The sequence below is a fragment of the Hippocampus bargibanti genome, linkage group LG09 (genome assembly GCF_051943395.1).
Source record: "Hippocampus bargibanti isolate YZ-2025 linkage group LG09, ASM5194339v1, whole genome shotgun sequence".
Taxonomy (NCBI): domain Eukaryota; kingdom Metazoa; phylum Chordata; class Actinopteri; order Syngnathiformes; family Syngnathidae; genus Hippocampus; species Hippocampus bargibanti.
The window spans coordinates 6,284,460-6,307,058 of NC_142742.1; the positions used below are offsets into that span (position 1 = coordinate 6,284,460).

At 41.1% G+C, this 22,599-nt stretch overlaps 1 protein-coding gene across 1 annotated transcript in view; it reads left to right on the forward strand.

The window, feature by feature from the left end:
• LOC148893452 (formin-like) overlaps positions 1-22,599 on the forward strand; it is a 72,189-nt gene that overhangs the window by 42,554 nt on the left and 7,036 nt on the right. The window contains 6 exon segments of the mRNA XM_089004310.1: positions 694-823; positions 2,239-2,385; positions 2,461-2,520; positions 2,591-2,711; positions 8,911-9,003; positions 13,761-13,812. Of these exon segments, the coding sequence (XP_088860436.1) occupies positions 694-823; positions 2,239-2,385; positions 2,461-2,520; positions 2,591-2,711; positions 8,911-9,003; positions 13,761-13,812 (603 nt within the window).

Below are 22,599 nucleotides of genomic sequence, written 5' to 3' on the forward strand. Positions count from 1 at the left end.
CCCCCCCCCCCCCCCCCCCCCCCCCCCCCCCCCCCCCCCCCCCCCCCCCCCCCCCCCCCCCCCCCCCCCCCCCCCCCCCCCCCCCCCCCCCCCCCCCCCCCCCCCCCCCCCCCCCCCCCCCCCCCCCCCCCCCCCCCCCCCCCCCCCCCCCCCCCCCCCCCCCCCCCCCCCCCCCCCCCCCCCCCCCCCCCCCCCCCCCCCCCCCCCCCCCCCCCCCCCCCCCCCCCCCCCCCCCCCCCCCCCCCCCCCCCCCCCCCCCCCCCCCCCCCCCCCCCCCCCCCCCCCCCCCCCCCCCCCCCCCCCCCCCCCCCCCCCCCCCCCCCCCCCCCCCCCCCCCCCCCCCCCCCCCCCCCCCCCCCCCCCCCCCCCCCCCCCCCCCCCCCCCCCCCCCCCCCCCCCCCCCCCCCCCCCTCCGCTCCCCTCTGACACTCCACTGTTTACATAAGTCGTCCCACGTCGGGCCGAGGCCGACTTTGATCAGTACCCTCGGCCCTTTCTCTCCGAGGCCAGCTGAGTGACACCACCCGTGACTTTGGCCTGCCGGGGCTGCACCGGCACTGACTCAAGCGGTCCCGCGCAGGGAAGCGTGGCCTGCCAAGGACCCGGAATAGTCCTTCCTGTTAGACGTTTTGTTTAATTCTGTCATAACACATCTCACCCCCTTATTCTCCACCTCCCCCTTATGTTTTCCAGGTTCCTGTATGAGCTCTCACAGATTCCCAACTTTGCGGGCCGTGCCCACTGCATCATCTTCCAGTCAGTTTTCCTCGACACCATCTCCTCTATCCGCTCCAAGGTGGAGATCATGATGAGCGTATGCAACGTAAGAACACGGCTTGATGACGTTACCTTAAAGGACAACCGACGCCTTCGGACAAGTTGTGTCCATAATTTGTAAAATCACTTCAAATGACTTCTACTGAGCGTATTTCACAAAGATTCCACAACATACAGTGAGACCTCAATTTACGAACTTAATTGGTTCCCAGACAGAGTGTGTAAGGCGAAAAGTGTGTATCTCAAAAAAAAATTCCCCTAGGAAACCATTAAAATGGGAATAATCCGTTCCCGGGTTTCCATAAAATATACTTTTCAACCAAACAAGCCTTAAAACTACACACAACATACCTTATTCTATGTATAATAAATGTGCTACTGTATTGTAATGAAATAAATACACTGCATTGTATCATAAAGTCACTTTATTTACATTTGTGATGGTCATTTATAGCTTGATGGAATGGCGTTGGAGGTCAAAGGGAATTGCTGTTTGGAAAGAGAGGCGCATTACATGAGGACTGTAATTAAAGAAATAAACTGTGCTGTAAAATAAAGTTTTATTTACCTTTTTGATGGTCGTTGATGGCTTATGGAAGGAGAGTCACCTTTCATAAGGACTGTTGGTAACTTAACCTCTGGTGCTGTTCGGTCATGTGCTTCCGCCAGCCGTGGTGGGTGTGTATTATGAAAATAGTGCTTATTATAAGGTTTAATGTTCATAAATTTGACGTTTGTAAGACGAAAAGTTTGTAAGTTGAGGTGTTTGTAAGTTGAGGTCTCACCATATATCTATATTTCACGTTTTAAGACTCGCGCTGAATATTCAAGAAGTCTTGTTTTCGAGTTGATGACGATCCCCATGTGACGTCACGTTTGGAACGCCGCTGACTGAGAAAGCGAGACAGAATGCATTTTGGGTACTTTGTTTGGTCTGAAAACATCGTGTTGATGACGAAATTAGAAGGAAAACACATAAATAACGCAATGGTGAATCGAGTGTTGCACCAAGACTACTATTTGGGACTAGTTGACACAAATTCCCAGCAGACAAATCAGCCCATTTCCAACGGAGCTTGGGTGCCATCTTGTGCATTTTCTGGGACGCTACATTGGAGTCCAGACCCCTCAAAATGAGACGGAAGGACTTCTTTAATCAATTACAAACATTTATGCTTTCCTAATCAGAAGTATTTGAATCATATTTATAACTGGATGAGTAACAAGAAAGCATCTTCTCCGAATCTGAAGCCATTGTTTTGATTCTCGAGCAAGGCAAGACGTCCTGGCGTGACGTCACGAACAACTTTCTGAGGTCATTTTGAAGTAGTTTTGGGACACTTTAAGTCATTTTTAATGTTGTTTAGCATTTGACTAAAAATATCAGACTGCGTGTTTTGGGTCGGTTGTCCTTTAAGGCTTTGTGTCATCCACGTGTATGTACATATTTGTGTCTGTCAGGAACTGCTAGAGTGCAAGAGTGTGCGGGAGGTCATGGGTCTCGTTCTTGCCTTTGGGAATTACATGAATGGGGGGAACAGGACAAGAGGTCAGGCTGATGGCTTTTCACTTGAGATCCTTCCCAAATTAAAGGACGTCAAGAGCAGGGTAATGGTTGACTCATTCAAAAATGCTGCGTCAATTATTAGCATTTTTAACACCCTTTTTTATTTTATTTTGTAGGACCATCACATCAGTTTGGTGGATTATGTGGTTTTGTACTACCTGCGAAATATCGATAACGTAAGTTTTATTCAAATCAACGAAAATGTCCCTCCGGTATCTTGATTGAATCATTGTGTTCTTCCACCAGCACGCCGGCACGGGCAAGAGTGTCTACCCTTTGCCGGAACCACAAGTATTATTCCAGGCTGCGCAGGTCAAATTCGAAGACCTAACCAAGGATATCCGGAAAATGAAAAAAGATTTGACAGGTATGTATACTAAACCCTTCGTCTCATTTCTGCGTCACACACCCATGTTGAAATTTCGGTTGCCGTGTTTAGAAAAGGAGAACAAAAAAACTCACGTCTCCATTAAAACCATTGAAAGTTTGAATGTGACACAAAATGTGCGGAATCGACCCTCACACCTAATTTCGTGTTTCATTGCCCTGCTATGCATGTTTTTGGGATGTATGAGGAAACCAGAGTACCCGGAGAAAATCCACACAGGAAGGCCATTGCTGGAATCAAACTTTGGATTGGATTAGCCTCTAATCACAGTAGAGAAATTTACATTTCACAGCAGCAAAGTGAGGAAAGGAAGGGAAGAAGTAGAAAAAGAAAATACAGGAGCTGCTGTAAAGGCAACCACTCTCGCGGCGCCACCTTGAAGTCAAAACAACAACAAAAACTAACAAATAATGTGACAATACACAAAAGACAGACAGTCATTCAATCTTAAGAACTTTTCTGCAACCTCTTTGTTACATGAAGCAAATGAAAGAGGAGAAGATCAAAGCATCCTTTTCACCAGTAGATCAGAGACATCACGGTGGAATGTGCACTTCTGCTACAAGCTGAATGTTGAAAGCAAACACGGAGCTGTAGCATCCATTGACGAAAAAGAGATGGTCTCACATCTCCTGTCCCACGTAAATCCGCTTCAATTCCAGGCAGCGGCAAGTCCACATGCTAACCAGTCAACCAGAAGTGTAGAACAAAACTAAATGAACCCTTTTGACATAGCGTAGTAGCACTATTGGGCAGGAAGCTCTTCATTATTTACCTCTAAGCTTTCATGTGTAATTTTTAATGTTGCCGCATATGCAATGGCATCAAAAGTTTTAGTCAACTTGCTCGCCAGCTCGTTTTGGCCAGCCAAGGCCACAGAGAGGTTAAAAGCAATGCCCACTCCCGAACCCCCGTGTGCGCCTTATGTCTGTGGTTATTTAAATCAACCAATAATACGGCATGTGAAAGCAATTAGATTTGCTCTCAGTCCTCCCGTTTTTTTTTTTTTTTAGATCGCTATTAAAGAACTCTACTCTCTGACCTGAGGGGGGACTAAAATACAAAGAGTCTCGCAGAGTAGCCACACCCACCTCAAGCTGTCACTCATTTATGAGGGGGGAAAAAATGGAAGACAATAAATGCCACACAAGAGCGCTCGTATTTGATCTGTCGCAACGCGGTCTGGCACAGTAGTCCTCCGGGGTTATAAGCATCACAAGGCCAGAGTTGGATTGTGGACTTTTGGTGAGCCCCACCTATGACTCCCACCGGCTATTATCCCATGCAGCCGCCAGGAATAAATATTTATGCCTGCCTGTTATAAACTCACAGAAAGCAACTGGTCTTAATTACGACGCTAACACATTGTCGACAGTGTGAAACGCTCACACCGGCTCCCATTTTGAGATTTGGGACTTTTTCAAACAACTTTTGAGTGCCCCTCACCTGATCCTGAAATGGTGACTGCAGTGTCTTTAATCTGTGACCTTGGGTTAAAGGTCAGGAGGCTTGGCGTTAGCATATTTCTTCTGTTGTAGCAAATTTCTGAATCAATGGGATATTGTCTCATGTAAAACGTAGCCACGCGCTAGGTTTCAATGCGATTGTGATGCTAGCTTATCAAGTCGACTTTGATGTGTGATTTTTTTTGTGCTGAGAGACAGTCTGTTTGCTATATATTAGCTAGCTAGCTGGCTAGATACCTAGCTATATATTTGCTATCTGAGTGACAGACGTTCAAAATAAATTGACTACGCGACATTTTGAAAAGTATTAAGCTGTGTTTATTTCTATTTTAAGTTGAAAATATGACAACAAATGCACTAGAGCAACGTAACCAAACAGGGCGTCACAACATCAGTGACACTGTGATGAAGGCGGAAATACACGCCGAAATATATCAGTTAATTGGCTAGCTATCTAGCTATCTATCTGTTGGCTATCTATTAGCTTGCTTTCTATCTAGCTTTCTATCTATTGGCTAGCTTTCTATCTATTTACTTCCGGGTTGAGTGAACGCTGGCTCAGTGTATTAGCTGACTACCTATCTAGCTAGCGGGCCCTTAGCTATATAGCTATCTAAGTGGCTATCTAGCTATCTAGCTATAGCTAGCTTTCTATCTAAGTGTCTCGTTATATCGATATTCTATCTGATATGGCTATCTCCGATCCTGCGGCATGCTTGCGTTCTAGTATCGTAATAAGCAGTACTATCTAACCGATTCTAGGCTTTACTGTATTTACTTCCAGGTTGAGTGAATGCTGGCTCTGTGTATTAGCTAACTAACTAGCTAGCTGGCTGGTTATTATCTATATAGCTATCTAAGTGGCTAACTATCTATATGTTGGCTATCTATTAGCTGGCTAGCTAGCTTTCTATCTATATACTTTCGATGAAAAGGTTTCTTCAGCCGTCATCTGTACCTCTTTGAAGGTGTCGCTTCTTATCCAAGATGCTTCTTCAGCAAACTGAAGTCTTGCTGGAAGTTTCGGCCATATATATATGTATATATATATATATATATATATATACCTACTGTCCAGATGTGGCGGTGCCGGACTCTGCTATGAGCCACGTCTGAATGAATTGTAGAAAGCATGAATTACCTCCAAAAAGTAAACTATCCAAAAGGTGCATCACTTGCCACTAATGTAAAAAAGGCTTTGTTTTTGGATGTTGACAAAATATGTCACTCATTTTTTTCCGATTGAATGAACAATTCTAACCCTACATTGATTACAGTGGATAGCAGAGCGTTGACAATCCCAAGTACCTTCAAAAAAAAGGTCATTTTGCTACTCTGGTGGGAGTTTAGTGTTTCACAGAAAGTCTGGCCCGCAGTTAGGCATTCATCACTGTGGCAAATCAAACAGGGTCCTGATGTTAATGGCCCTTAATGTCACTTTCAGACACGGCCTTTAGTTTGAAGTGCATTTTACAATGCGGACTGCGCTCGGAAACGCCATGTGTGAAGTCTCATACGTGGCCATTTTGCGCTGTGGCACCCCGTAGCCTAAACCGTGCAAATGATAAAAGGCACTCACAAATAAATTAGGGCTCTAAATGGGGCATTTATAAAGTATGTATTCTGTTGTGGATACTCTCATGAATGAATATTTGTTAGATTACTGTTTTTTATCAAGTATAAATCAACCCTATTTATATACAGGTAACATCCTAGTTACGACCGGGTTCCGTTGCGACAAAACGGTCGTAAGTCAAACGGTCGTAAGTCGAAATCCATTCAAAATGGCCGACTTTAGATATAATATGTTGAAAGTGGACTGTTTACTTTATTGCAATATAGTTTTGTACTGTACTACAAACATTTACTATTACTTATGCATGTCCTCTACTGTATTCCACTAAATTTGGCGTTATAAATACTTTTTTGTACTCATACACATGGAAATTTAGATTATTTAGATCGGGGGGTTTCGTCTGTCGCAGGTGGTCCCGGTCCACATTAACCGCGATAAACGAGGGATTACTGTACTGATGCTCCCCAATTTACGAACGAGAGACGTTCCGTACGATCGTCCATAAGGTGAATTTGTTCGTAAGTTACTTCAGTGCTATATTTCGCATGGGGTGTATGTTTAAGGCTTATATAAGTATGTTTAAGGTTTATATAAGTATGTTAAAGGTTTATACAAGCATGTTTAAGGTTTGTATGAGTATCCTGTATTGGTTTGTACTGAAAAATAAACATTTAATAAAATACATGTTCGATAAAGATATGTACATGTACTACTGGAGAGAATGCTACGTTACTTCAAAAATGTTCGTATGTACGGTTGTTTGTAACTTGAATGTTCGTAAGTAGGGGAGCGTCTGTACTTTCATTTTTCTAAGTGGAGGCAAGTGTCTCCTCAAGGTCAACTCAACAAGCTAAATGTCAGTTATTTTTCTTACCTCTTACCACGCAGACTCCCTTGTTTTACTTTATTTCATGCAATAACCGTTGTACGATATTCCGTAGAGTTTTTACAAAATGTGCGTCACATTTTGTAAGTGGTACTTAAGGATTGCGGGTTATCCCGACTTGTGTTTATCTCCTGTGTGTGGCCTCCCGCTTGGATGCGCTTGCAGATCGCCATTGGCTCAAGAAAGGTTCAAATTCCCTCTGGGGAGGTTGTTGATTTAACCCAGCCTATAAAACGCATGCTAACATTCATCACCAGACTGGTTTTGTAAACAACAGCAGCATGCCCCCCACTCTCCTAAAATATCGAGGTGGCAAGTTACTTGGCTGCTAAAGACGCTGAGTCTAACTTTAAAGATCTCTACTGGCTCCCATCATGACCCAGACTGTCTGTCTGACCATCACCAGTTGAGGCAGTTAGCAAAAAAAAAAATCTATGGTTGTGGTTGTCTTTCAAGTGAGTTTTAAAAACACTACTGTGACATAAGATCGGACAATTGACTGTTGCACACTCACATTACGTGTACTAAACACATTGTCGAAATCATCCGTCACCATTTTGTCTGAAAAAAACTCAGATTGAACGTGGACTCTCTGTCTTGATGTAGTTTGCTAGAACGTCCCATGTAATTTGAATGCTTACATTTCACTAGCTAGGTCACTAGGTGTGTCTAAAATTAGCTTATGTTGTATTTATATTATTCATTGACAAAATGTGTGTACATACAGTATAGTACCGTATTTTCCGGTGTATAAGATGACCCTGCGCCCTATACGCAGGTGCGCCTCATATGTAAAGTAATATTGAGCTACAACAGGTCTCGCAACCACTGTCAGCAGCCACTGACTCAATTTCCCCCCTGTCAAAGAAGCACTGCGTAACCCCACGCAGAAGTAGTGCGGAACTCAGGCCTCGACTGTAGCGCCTTTTTTCATTATAGAAGGTGCTCTTTATAGTCCGGTGCGCCTTATATATGGAAAAAGTTTAAAAATCACACCATTCATTGGGGGTGCGCCTTATACTCTGGTACACGTTATACACCGGAAAATAACATGCTTAAAATGCTTACATTTAGCTAGCTAGGTCGCCAAGTGTGTGTAAAATGAGCTAATGTTGGATTTATATTATTCTTTGACAAGGTGTGTGTATACATATAATGTGTTGGTCAAATTGCTGCTGTGATGTCTTAATATTTTTTAGACGATATTGAATATTGCCGACCATTGGCTGGCAACCAGTTCAGGTTGTCCTCCTACTGCTGCCCTTGAAGCAATAAGTCACGCTTTTGTCGCATCTCGGCTCGATGACTGTAATGCGCTTTTACTTCAGAGCCAGCCAATCCTCCATGAATTGTCTCCAGCTCGTCCAGAATGCTGCTGTTTGCCTCTTGACTGGTACTCATAAGAGGGAGCATATAAATCAGACTCTAGCATCCCTTCACTGGCTCCCTATACATTTTAGACTTCTTATTTGTCTTCAAATATTTAAATGACCTCTGTTCTCCTTACCTCTCCGAGCTCATCCACCCCTACCTACCTTCCCGACGCCTCAGGTCTTCTGACCAGACATTATTAGATGTGTCGAAAGCTAAACAGAGGCTCTTTAAAACCCGTCTCAAATTTAGAAAGTGATTGAATCTGGGGAAACAGACTATTTCCTCCTCAATTTCTTCATACAACCAGTGCATAAAAGATGTCATCGAGTGAGCTTAGTGAGCCGCAGGTGTCAACATCGGAAAAGACAACACAGCCCTTTAAACGCTTGCTTTTGTTGCATAAAATTGCAGCGATTTGGTCATTAGAAAGTTGAGGTATTTATTTGAAACCATTAATGACTTACAGGTTGGAATATGCTGCCAAAGTTCTCTCATCCGGCATCTGTGCGTATCGCATCCCCAGACTTCGTTTTGACAGGAAATGGGAAAGGTATCGGTTGGAACGTGCTCAGTCACGGCTGTTTCCTGCAAGCGCGCGCGAGTCACGTCATTTGGCACACGGGCGATAACCCATCCGGAAAAACACAACACAACACACGCACATGCACAGTCATTTCCGACGGAACCATACCATAATTTTCACTTTCAGTGCGTTTTTTTTTGGGGGTGATTTTTTTTCGTCACCTAATTGCTTACTTAGCATTACGTTATTTGTGTAATGTCTGTTTTTGGACACCGCTGTGTTACATCTTTAATCCCTTCCAATAGCAAATAATTAATCATTTCCCTCCCTTATGTTTTTGTTTCCCTCACCAGCTTGCGAGCGAGACGTACAGAGGGTGTGCGCTAACTCCACGCAGGAACACCTTCAACCATTCAAGGAGAAGATGCTGGGCTTTGTTTCCACCGGTGAGTCAACTCAATAATTTATGAGCATGCGGATGCCAAAAATGTTGTTTTTTCTGGCAAACTCGCATGTGTACAACATATCATGTACAGCAAGGTGTCCAAGTCAAGGCCCGGGGGCCAAATCGGGACCGCCACATCATTTTATTCGGCCCGTGAAAGCAAATCAAACTTGTGAAATTCCATAAAAATTTTCAAATTGTCCCATGTAAACCACAATAACAGATTTGAAAACTAGTTCGGGCTAAAAAGGCCTTATTACATGTGGTTTTGGGGGACCCAAAACACACTATTATACATGGTCGGGTTTTTTTTTCCGGTCTAAAAACGCCTTATCGTTTTTTTGGGCTAAAAATGTCTTATTATACATGGTCGTGGTTTTTTTTTACATGGTTATTTTTTTTCGGGCTAAAAACACCTTACGATACATCAAAGATGTCAAAGTCAAGGCCCGGGGGCCAAATCTGGCCCGCCGCATCATTTTATTCGGCCCACGAAAGCAAATCAAACTTGCGAAATTCCATGATGCTTGCTAAAGTCTGAATCAAAATTTCTAATTGTCCCATGGAAACCACCATCACAGTCCTTATTTTTTTTTACTTCAAATTTAAAAAACTAGTTATTCATAATTATTTTTTCTGCGCTTAATATGTAATATGTGGAGGGAATGAAACATTCTAATGGTTTCCCCAAATTCATAACCGCACGTAACCACAATATGTCAATGTAAGTCAGACAGGAAATGATAACCAGGGTCCTTCCACACAGTTTCTACTCTTCTTTTGTCCGAGCAGCAGGTAGAAAAGGGACTTTAGAAAAAGAGTGTCAGGGTTTTAAAGCTCAAATTTATTGTCCCTCTCAGCATGCATGGCCCATAACTTTCTCCTTAGCGACTACTAGTTTCATGTTTACACATTGGGAGTGTAGAAAGAGACACTTCACGGATGCTCTGTCTCTCTCTCTCGCTCTTTCTCTGTCTCTTGCTCTATCTATTTCTCTCTCTGTGTCTCCCACTATCTCTCTCTTCTTCTCTCTCTATTTCTCTCTCTCTTCATGTCTCCCACTCTATCTCTATGTCTCTGTCTGTCTCTCTCTTTCTCTCTCTCTGTATTTCTCCCTCTCTAGTTCTCTGTATAGCTCTCTCTGTATGTATCCCTCTCTTCCTGTCCCTCTCTCTTTCTCTATGTATCTGTTTGTCTGTCTCTCTCTATTTCTTTCTATCTCTCCGTCTCTCGATGTCTCTGTCTGTCTGTCTATTTCTCTCTCTGTCTCTTTCTCCATCTCCAGCTCTCTCTCTATTTCTCTCTATCTCTACCTCTTTCTCTCTCGCACTCTCTCCTCCGCATCTGTCTCTCTATTTTTCTCTCTCTGCCTCTCCCTCTATATATATTTCTCTGTATCTGTCTCTGTCTTTCTCTATTTCTTTATATATTGTCTCTCTCTCTCTTCATCTCTCGATTTCTTTCTATTTCTCTCTGTCTCTCTATGGCTCTGTCTGTCTCTCTATTTCTCTCTCTCTAGCTCTCTGTCTAGCTCTCTCTCTCTCTCTCTCTCTCTCGCACTCTCTCTCCCCGCATCTCTCTCTATTTCTCTCTCTATGTCTCCCTCTCTCTGTCTATATTCCTCTCTCTGTCTTTCTCTATTTCTCTCTGTCTGTCTCTCTCGATTTCTCTCTACCTCTCGAGCTGTCTAGCTCTCTCTCTATCGATCTCTCTTGCACTTCCTCCCTGCATCTCTCTCTCTTTCTCTATTCCTGTTTGTCTGTCTCTCTATTTCTTTCTCTTTATCTCTCTCCCTCTCTCAATTTCTCTCTGTCTCTCGCTATTTCTCTCTCTGTCTCTCTATTTCTCCATCTCTAGCTCTGTCTAGCTCTCTCTCGATTTCTCTCTCTAGCTCTCTCTCGATTTCTCTCTCTCTAGCTCTCTCTCTCTCTCGATCTCTCGCACTCTGTCCCTCTCTCTCTCTCTTTCTCTATGTCTCTGTTTGTCTGTCTCTCTCTATTTCTTTCTATCTCTCTCCGTCTCTCGATGTCTCTGTCTGTCTGTCTATTTCTCTCTCTGTCTCTTTCTCCATCTCTAGCTCTCTCTCTCTATTTCTCTCTATCTCTACCTCTTTCTCTCTCGCACTCTCTCCTCTGCATCTCTCTCTCACTGTCTCCCTCTCTCTGTTTCTCTCTCTATATATATATTTCTCTGTTTCTCTCTATATATTTCTGCCTTTTCTCTCTCTATCTCTCAATTTCTTTCTATTTCTCATTAGCTCTCTCTGTCTGTCTGTCTCTCTCTCTATTTCTCTCTCTGTCTCTCTATTTCTCACTCTCTAGCCTCTGTCTAGCTATCTCTCTAATTCTCACTCGCACTCTCTCCCCCGCATGTCTCTCTATTTCTCTCTCTCTCTCTGTCTATATTTTTCTCTCTGTCTCTCTATTTCTCTCTCTCTGTCTGTCTCTCTCGATTTCTCTCTACCTCTCTCTCGAGCTGTCTCGCTCTCTCTCTCTCTCTCTATCGATCTCTCTCACACTTCCTCCCTGCATCTCTCTCTCTCTATTTCTCTCCCCCTCCCTAGGCTCGAGTGCTACCTCTACACAGCCCCAGTGCAGGGAGTACCTCAGGCGCCAGCCTGACCCCCCACTGTGACTAACACTATTGGTCATGGCCCCCCTTGGCCCCTTCCCACTATCCCAGACATGGTCAGCCCCTCCCTTCATTAGGGCTGCTTTAGCACAATGGCCCACATACATGTAAAAAAAAAAGTAAAAAGTGGAAGGGGTGGATGGTTCGGTGTGTGAAGCTTACCTTTTCCCAAAAGACCCCCAAATCGGCCTTTGAACAATTTTTTTGGGAGACTTCCTCCTCTTAAATCTCATAAGAGGAAAGGTCTCCCGTCATTGTAAAAGGGATGAATCTGGAAAAATGCAATAAATCTCAGATCACAGGCTTGCTCCAGCCTTAGATAAATTCTTGCACCTCTGCCTTGCTCGGCGCGCAGCATCTGCCTTGCATTTAGACACTTTGACATGGCAGGAGCTTCTCTGTTCAACCTGGATGGAGCCCACTCACCGTGCACACGAACACCGCCACAAACACGAGTGCGGCTCCACACCCTGACACCTGTCGTCACGCTCTCAAACACCCACGAGTCAACATCTGGTTTTATAGCATCAACCAATTTTTACTGTATACGCGCTTTCTGCCCATTTGCTCTTCTTCTACTGCCATCACTTGACCAATTCCACGATGTGCAGTGAATACAGTGCCCTCTTCTAGTCCGATTATTCTTAAGTCTTTGTTAATCGAAATATCCTTCCTTACATCTCCATAGTTAGCATCTTGTTCAATAATATAAAAAAATATTAGCTATTTTGTGTCCCGTTTAAAAAAACTGTACTGCTCTTCTTCAGTGAATCAAACTACAATTTAGCAGGGAGCCAATCTCATGAAAAAATAAGCTCGGTCTGGATATAGATTCCAGAAGCTCCTATTTATTACAGCAAATTTCCAATACGAATGGAGTAAAACCACAAAACACAGAAGGAAAAGGACAAGATTAGCACATGCTAACCGAAGTTAACATTAGCTTGATAGCATTGAAAAGCGTGACTAGATAACTAGCTAGCAACAAGTCTATAGCATCATCATCAAATTCCTCATCGAACAGAATCATTTTTACTAATTATATAACAAATAAATCTTGTCTTATATCCATACATAAACTTATGGATGGTGATGTCGAAGGCGTGACAAAAAAGAACCGATGGCTTTAGATTAAAATGGTGGCACGTGCTAACGAAGAACCGAATAAAATGGCTATATGTTAACTTCCTGTCAAAACGTCCTGTCTAAAGTGGCCTTCAAAATAAGAGCCTCTATGAGGTGGCCTTCAATAAAATAACTTAGCTCCGTTATGGGGGCAGACCACATCCAGCATGAGTGGAATTCGTTTCACATTGCTTCACTGACCACAAGAAAGGAGCCCAAACACTGAGTCAATCATTGTGCGAGACATGCATTTCCTAACCGCAAATATTTTCGCCTGGTCGCCTTGCCTCACTCGTACATCAAGAAATCTGGAAAAAGACTAGTCAACAAAAACGCCATCTTATCCATTTACTTCAATGCCTTGTTTTATTTTGTTAAATAGTTCAATGTAGATGCCGAATGAGTGATTTGGTTCAAGTTAAAGTGTGAGTGTGAGCATGAATGGTTGTTCGTCTATGATTGCCTCCCAACCGGTTCAGTGTGTCCCCCGCTAACTGCCCAAAGGCAGCTAGCATTGGCTCCAGTACCCGTTGTGAGCATAAATCGGGTCAGAAAATAGATGGGTTTTGTTTTTCCCAAGAACATGCATTTTTTACTGTCTGTCAAGAAACAAAACAATATTTATATTAATTGACTCTTGAGTTCAGTACGTCATCCGCTTCTTTTGGTCCAAAGTCAGCTGAGATTGGCTCCAGCCCCCCCCCCCCCCTCATCCTGTAAAAGTCAATGCAGGGGAATGCGCTGGGAAAACAATCGTTTCAAAGCTCGTTTGCTTTGTGGAGAAATAAACCAAATCCCAGGGGGGAATCAAAAACAAAAACAATCAAATGTTTTTGGAATAACGTCAGTGTCCTAAGCGAAGGTTAGACCAATTGATTAAAAATGGAAGAATATTGTCGTGAATGCTTGCTTTTATTTGGCAGCCAAAAAAACCATCACTTGCATCATCATTGTATCATAAACTAAAACAATCTATCTTTTCTGTCTTTCGTTTTTGAACAGCGCAAACAGAGCATTCGGTAGAAGAGGATCACTTCAATGCTGCACAGAAAAGGTATGTGAGTAATTTTCTTGAATGATACAAAGGGTATTATTTTAAAAGATGTATCCACAGTGGCGGGCCGTTCATGTCACTCTTAGGCCTTCAGTAGTGCTACTTCTGAATCAATCAGCTGCGACTGTGAGGGTGCCGTTAGCCAGGACATAACTTGGGACTTCAGAAATACGGTCACTAAACTGTTTGCATTCTTACTATGAACGTGTGGATTCATAATAGCCTCATAAAATGGCAATATCATTTGCTATTTTTGCTAGTTTATGATCTAATTTTGTCCATTTGTTCTTGAAAAGTCGGTCTTGAAAATGGCTTTAACCGTAAATCTGCAACCAGACCCATTTGTTCTCCTCTTTCAGCCATTGTGGGTCGACAAAACCACTATTAAATCAACACAACAATATATTTATGCAGTTAGCTACAGATCCAGTGTGCTAGCTCTGGCCAGTAAGCTGTTATAGCTAGCGGCTAGTGATACTATGATTGGCTTGTGACTAGCCAATCATAGTTAGCGAAAATTCTGACATTTCAGCGCCTTCCAGCAGGCCTTGGGTTGCCAACTCGAACTCTTGATTGGTTAAAGTTTCATCGACATTGATTTTTATGCTTCAGGGCCTGCAGAACTGATTGTGAAGGCGTGATTGGCTAGTGACTAGCCAATCATAATTTGCAAAACGTTTCCAGCGCCTTCCAGCAGGCCTAGGGTTGCTAACTCCAACACTGATTGGTTAAGTCAACAGTTCCATCGACACATAATTTATGCTTCAGGGCCTGCAGAACTGATTGTGAAGGCATCCAGGTCGATTTCTGACCCTGGTAACAAATGATGGCTAAAATGTGATTGGTTAAATGCTTAAATACGAAAACACACATCTGGAAGCAGAACAGGGGAAAACGCAATGAAAAGAAGCTGAAAGATAGCTTTTGGAATTATTTAATAAGAATTCATGTACAAAATAGAATTCACATTAGTCTGTGATTCAGATATTTTAGGCCAGCAGAGAAGGCCTTGGAGGCCCTGACTGCTCACCACTGCGTATCCAACATAGCTCAGTTATTCATAGTGTCGTATTATAAATGTCAGTGTGATTTATCACTTCATCGTTACCTCATGTGTGCTAAAGTTCTTTATTTTCATCTTGGGGGGGTTGACGGATACTACATATTACTTCACTGTGTGCGTAAAGTGTTGGACTTGAAGGCTAGTATTGATCAAAAGGGTACTGCGGCTGTCTGTCCCTTCACTTTTAATAAAGTTTCCCCTCTTTCATTGAAACGGGGGATGGTGGGGAGGCCGCTGGTTGCTCGGTGTTAGGTCGAGCGAGCGCCAAGTGAGTTGTGGAGGGGCCCGGGGTGAGGATTGGAGGGGTTTTCTCAGGTTCCCAGAGAACCACCTCATAAAAATGACACGCTGTTGATGAATACGGGCGTCAGCGGGCTCGCTGGGGTCTGGGTGGGCTCTCACATCTGTGCTGGATGAGGGATGGTCACTCCCAACGCAGTAGCAGCAGCGCTAACGTTATGGCGTGGTATTAATAAAGCAAGTTGAGACGCCAGCTCGCTGTCAATTGGCTAATTTTGTCTCCACGTCAGCCCTAAAAACATTTGTTGCTAATAGCTAAAGAACGTTGCACGCCCCCCCCGTCACATTTTCAAAGGTTCAGCGTCACGCTACGGTTTCGCTTCCGTCACACTTTGATGAGGTCCGTTCAGCGTTGCGCACATTTCTGTCAAGGCTTTCTACGAGATGAAACATGGACACCAGGGTAGCTTTGCTTTAGATTTTTTAGCCCAGGCAGAGGCAAATAAAGTTTCCCTACCAGAGTTGATGTAGCGGGCCAGATTTCGCCCCCTGGCCTTGACTTTGACACCTGTGATATACTCTATAGCAATCCGCTTTTAGCCCGAAAAATACGACCATGTATAGTAGGGTGTTTAGGCCACGAAAAAACTTGACCACATACAATAAGGCATTTTTAGCTAGAAAAAATATAAGGCCTTTTTAGCCCGAAATAAATCATCATGTATAGTATGGTGTTTATGACCCGAAACAAAAACACCATGTTTTAGTAAGGCGTTTTAGCCCGAAAAAAATGACAAGGTTTTTTTAGCCTGAAAAAAACCGATAATGTATATAATAAGCCGTTTGTAGCCCGAATAAAAATAACCATGTATAATCGTGTGTTTTTTTGACCCGAAAAAAAGACCATGTATATTGGGGTGTTTTGAGCCCGAAAAAAAACCAACCATGAATAATAAGGCATTTTTAGCACCCCCTCCCTCCCCCCCAAAAAAAACGATAAGGCGTTATTAGCCCCAAAAAAGAAATGTATTGTAAGGCGTTTTTAGCCCCCCAAAAAAGATCACGTATATTAGGGTGTTTTGGGGCCGAAAAAAACAACCATGTATAAAAAGCCGTTTGTGGCCCAAAAAAAAACAACCATGTATACTAGGGTGTGTTTGACCCGAAAAAAAACGGCCATGTATAGTGCATGGAAAGTGTCCTTGAGAGTTTTGAAAGGCACTTACACAAATGAAATGTATTATTATTATTATTATTATTATTATTATTATTGTATTTTTTGACCCGAAAAAAAAAACGGCCATGTTAGTAAGGTGTTTTTGGCCTGAAAAAAACAACCATGTAAAGTAAAGTAGGGTGTTTATGACCTGAAAAAAAAATGGCCATGTGTACTAAGGCATTTTTAGCCCCCAAAACATGACAATTTATAGTACGAGGTTTTAGGCCTGAAAAAAACTAACCATGTATAATAAGGCATTTTTGGCCCGAAAAAAACCATAATAATGATAATATTTATAATGATAATAATAACACAGTAATAATAACCATCATCATAATCATACAATAAAAAGACAGGGAGAATACCCGCAGAAAAGCCACGCAAGAGAACCTGATAAGTCCACACCAGCTACCCTGAGTGATGCCAGTGTCAAAGCATCTCCCATCTAATATTATTGATTAGATAATGGGCACCATAACGCAATAATTGTCATTTTTTTCCAACGCTTTGCATGCTTGTTTGGTTGGCGACCAATCAAGGTTGTCATTCACTGATTTTTTTAAAAAAAAAATTTTTACTCTCAAAGTATTTCATAATTCGTCTTCATTTTCCTCCACCGTGTTGAGTGTCTTTTGGGATGCGATCCATCACCATTTGCGGTTGTGCTCCCACTGCTCGCTCGACATGGATGCCCATGTATCGACTTGTCAAAGTCGCTCTTAGAAGCAACCGTTTATTTCTCTCGTCTTTTTAAGGAATGCAGACGTGTTTGGCCGAATATTTCCACGATTTTTCTAGTTTTTTAATGGGCCTTTGTTGGGTTTTTTTATGTAGACATCTAAAAATGAGGAAAGCCGCAGTAAAGCCTCGCAGGGCAATACGATCATCAATTTGAGAAGCAGTACGTTTACGTGTGTGTGAAGTGTCGCTACACTTGCCAGGTTTCGATTTGATTGTGTTTATGTTGCGTAGCTCTACACACATGCGCAAATGCTCTTCCATCTGTTTCAAATGACGTTTTGTCAATCCATTTTTTTTTCACATGAGCTCCGTCCAGAGTAGAAGGAAATCGTTGCTTGGTTTGTGCACCATGACCCGAAGGTCAACCGAGGACTTGATCGACTCAAGTCCGTGTGCCAGAGCTCCAGTGGCATGATCTACAGTTTTTTGTTTTTTTTTGGGAAGCGTTGCAACAAAATGATGCCGGGCTAGAGGAATGGGAAGCAAGAATTGGCAGACTTCCATTTTCTTCCCCGCAGTTTAGCAACATCTTGCAGCATTTCATTCACTGTGAACATGCCTTTGATTAGCATCGCAAAGCTACCTTCCATCCAGAAGTCAGAAATTCTTCCGGTGCCCATGTGGGACAAAAGTGAACATGACTTGACTTCCGAGACCAAGGGTGTCAAACTAATATTTGGCTGAGGGCGACATTGTAGTGACGGTTTCCTCTCGGGGACCGTTATGATTTTGGGGAAGCCATTGGAATGTTTCATCCCCTCCACATATTACATACAGAGCTGACAACAAATTAATGAATAACTAGTTTTCAAATTTGAAATGAGAAAATAGTGTCTGCTTGTGGTTTACATGGGACAATATGAAATTTTAGCTCTGACTTTAGCAAGCATCATGGAGCTAAGTTGGATTTGCTTTCGTAGGCCAAATAAAATGATGTGACCAACAACTATGTATAGTAAGGCGTTTTTAGCCTCCCCCCAAAAAAACGACCATGTTGAGTAAGCCGTTTTTAGCCCAAAAAACAACCATGTATAGTAAGGCGTTTTGAGGCCAAAAAACGACCATGTATAGTAAGTCGTTTTTGCCGAAAAAAACGATCATGTATAGTAAGGCGTTTTTAGCCGAAAAAAACGACCATGTATAGTAAGCCGTTTTTATTTAAAAAAAAAAAACAACAACTTTGTATAGTAAGCTGTTTTTAAGTGAAAAAAAACCACCATGTATAGTAAGCCGTTTTTATTTTAAAAAAAAACAACCTTGTATAGTAAGCTGTTTTTAGGTGAAAAAAACGACCATGTATAGGAAGTCGTTTTTAGTCGAAAAAAACGACCATTTATAGTCAGCCGTTTTTGTCCGAAAAAAACGACTATGTATAGTAAGGCCTTTTTAATCCTGAAAAAATGACCATATATAGGAAGTTGTTTTTAGCTGAAAAAAACGACCATGTATGACCATGTAAGTCGTTTTTATCGGAAAAAAATACCACCATGTATTGTAAGGCGTCTTTAATTCCGAAAAAACGACCATGTATAGTAAGGCGTTTTTAGCCCCCAAAAAACGACCATGTATAGTAAGGCGTTTTAGGTGAAAAAAAACGACCATGTATTGTAAGGCGTTTTTAGCTGAAAAAAACGACCATGTATAGTAAGGTGTTTTTAGCCGGAAAAAAGAACCATGTAAAGCGTTTTTAATCCAGAAAAAATGACCACGTATAGTGAGGCGTTTTTAGGTAAAAAAAACACCATGTATAGTAAGGCGTTTTTAAATAAAAAAAAACATGACATATACAAGACGTTTTTAGCCCGAAAAAAACGACCATGTATAGTAAGGCGTTTTGAGGCCAAAAAACGACCATGTATAGTAAGTCGTTTTTGCCGAAAAAAACGATCATGTATAGTAAGGCGTTTTTAGCCGAAAAAAACGACCATGTATAGTAAGCCGTTTTTATTTAAAAAAAAAAACAACAACTTTGTATAGTAAGCTGTTTTTAAGTGAAAAAAACCACCATGTATAGTAAGCCGTTTTTATTTAAAAAAAAAACAACCTTGTATAGTAAGCTGTTTTTAGGTGAAAAAAACGACCATGTATAGGAAGTCGTTTTTAGTCGAAAAAAACGACCATTTGTAGTCAGCCGTTTTTGTCCGAAAAAAACGACTATGTATAGTAAGGCCTTTTTAATCCTGAAAAAATGACCATATATAGGAAGTTGTTTTTATCTGAAAAAAACGACCATGTATGACCATGTAAGTCGTTTTTATCGGAAAAAAATACCACCATGTATTGTAAGGCGTCTTTAATTCCGAAAAAACGACCATGTATAGTAAGGCGTTTTTTTGCACCCAAAAAACAACCATGTATAGTAAAGCGTTTTTAATCCCAAAAAAAGAACCATGTAAAGCGTTTTTAATCCCGAAAAAAATGACCATGTATAGTGAGGCGTTTTTAGGTAAAAATTCACCATGTATAGTAAGGCGTTTTTTGCCTGAAAAAAACGACCATGTATAGTAAGGCGTTTTTAAATTTTAAAAAAACATGACGTATACAAGACGTTTTTAGCCCGAAAAAAACGACCATGAATAGTAAGGCGTTTTTAGCCGAAAAAAAAAGAACCATATATAGTAAACCGTTTTTAATCTCGAAAAAAATGACCATGTATAGTAAATCGTTTTTAATCCCGAAAAAAGAACCATGTGAGGCATCTTTAATCCCGAAAAAAACGACCATGTATAGTAAGGCGTTTTTAGCCGTAAAAAAATGACCATATATAGGAAGTTGTTTTTAGCTGAAAAAAACGACCATGTATGACCATGTAAATCGTTTTTATCTGAAAAAAATACCACCATGTATTGTAAGGCGTCTTTAATTCCGAAAAAACGACCATGTATAGTAAGGCGTTTTTAATCCCAAAAAAAGAACCATGTAAGGCGTTTTTAATTCCGAAAAAAATGACCATGTATAGTGAGGCGTTTTTAGGTAAAAATTTACCATGTATAGTAAGGCGTTTTTTGCCTGAAAAAAAACGACCATGTATAGTAAAGCGTTTTTAAATTAAAAAAAAACAGGACGTATGCAAGACGTTTTTAGCCCGAAAAAAACGACCATGTATAGTAAGGCGTTTTTAGCCGAAAAAAAAGAACCATATATAGTAAAGCGTTTTTAATCCCGAAAAAAGAACCACGTAAAGCATTTTTAATCCTGAAAAAAACCACCATGTATAGTAAGGCGTTTTTAGCCGGAAAAAAGAAGCATATATAGTAAGGCGTTTTTAATCCCGAAAAAAACGACCATGTATAGTAAGGCGTTTTTAATCCCGAAAAAAACGACCATATATAGGAAGGCATTTTTAATCCCGAAAAAAGAACCATGTAAGGCATTTTTAATCCTGAAAAAAATGACCATGTATAGTAAAACGTTTTTAATCCCGAAAAAAAAAACAACCATGTATAGTAAGGCGTTTTAGGTGAAAAAAAACGACCATGTATAGTAAAGTGTTTTTAATCCCGAAAAAAAACAACCATATAGAGTAAACCGTTTTTAATCCCGAAAAAAATGACCATGTATAGTAAGGCGTTTTTAATCCCGAAAAAAGAACCATGTAAACCGTTTTTAGCCCGAAAAAAATGACCACGTATAGTAAAGCGTCTTTAATCCCGAAAAAACGACCATGTATAGTAAGGCGTTTTTAATCCCGAGAAAAATGACCATGTATAGTGAGGCGTTTTTAGGTAAAAATTGACCATGTATAGTAAGGCGTTTTAGCCGAAAAAAAGAACCATGTTTAATAAGGCCTTTTTAGGTAAAAAAAAAACGACCATGTATAGTAAGGCGTTTTAGCTGAAAAAACGACCATGTATGGTAAAGCGTTTTTAATCCCAAAAAAGAACCATGTAAGGCGTTTTTAATCCCGAAAAAAATGACCATGTATAGTAAACCGTTTTTAATCCCGAAAAAAGAACCAAGTAAGGCATCTTTAATCCCGAAAAAAAACGACCATGTATAGTAAGGCGTTTTTAGCCAGAAAAAAGAAGCATATATAGTAAAGCGTTTTTAATCCCGAAAAAAATGACCATATATAGTAAGGCGTTTTTAGCCCGAAAAAACGACCATGTATAGTAAGGCGTTTTTAATCCCGAAAAAAAAAAACAACCATGTATAGTAAGGCCTTTTAGGTGAAAAAAAAAACGACCATGTATTGTAAAGCGTTTTTAATCCCGAAAAAACGACCATGTATAGTAAAGCGTTTTTAGCCCCCAAAAAATCGACCATGTATAGTAAGGCGTTTTTCGTTAAAAAAACGCCCATGTATAGTAAACCGTTTTTAGCCCGAAAAAAAGAACCATATATCGTAAACCGTTTTTAATCCCGAAAAAAATGACCATGTATAGTAAACCGTTTTTAATCCCGAAAAAAGAACCATGTGACGCATCTTTAATCCCGAAAAAAACGACCATGTATAGTAAGGCGTTTTTAGCCAGAAAAAAGAACCATATATAGTAAGCCGTTTTTAATCCCGAAAAAAATGACCATATATAGTAAACCGTTTTTAGCCCGAAAAAAACCACCATGTATAGTAAGGCGTTTTTAATCCCGAAAAAAAAAACAACCATGTATAGTAAGGCGTTTTACGTGAAAAAAAACGACCATGTATTGTAAAGCGTCTTTAATCCCGAAAAAACGACCATGTATAGTAAAGCGTTTTTAGCCCCCAAAAAAACGACCATGTATAGTAAGGCGTTTTTAATCCCAAAAAAAGAACCATGTAAGGCATTTTTAATCCCGAAAAAAATGACCATGTATAGTGAGGCGTTTTTAGGTAAAAATTGACCATGTATAGTAAGGGGTTTTTAGCCGAAAAAAAGAACCATGTTTAGTAAGGCCTTTTTAGGTAAAAAAAACGACCATGTATAGTAAGGCGTTTTTAGCTGAAAAAACGACCATGTATATATAGTAAAGCGTTTTTAATCCCAAAAAAAGAACCATGTAAAGCGTTTTTAATCCCGAAAAAAATGACCACGTCTAGTGAGGCGTTTTTAGGTAAAAATTGACCATGTATAGTCAGGCGTTTTTAGCCGAAAAAAAGAACCATGTTTAGTAAGGCCTTTTTAGGTAAATAAAAAACGACCATGTATAGTAAGGCGTTTTATCTGAAAAAACGACCATGTATGGTAAAGCGTTTTTAATCCCAAAAAAAGAACCATGTAAGGCGTTTTTAATCCCGAAAAAAATGACCATGTATAGTAATCCGTTTTTAATCCCGAAAAAAGAACCAAGTAAGGCATCTTTAATCCCGAAAAAAAAACGACCATGTATAGTAAGGCGTTTTTAGCCAGAAAAAAGAACCATATATAGTAAAGCGTTTTTAATCCCGAAAAAAATGACCATATATAGTAAGGCGTTTTTAGCCCGAAAAAACGACCATGTATAGTAAAGTGTTTTTAATCCCGAAAAAAAAACAACCATGTATAGTAAGGCCTTTTAGGTGAAAAAAAAACGACCATGTATTGTAAAGCGTTTTTAATCCCGA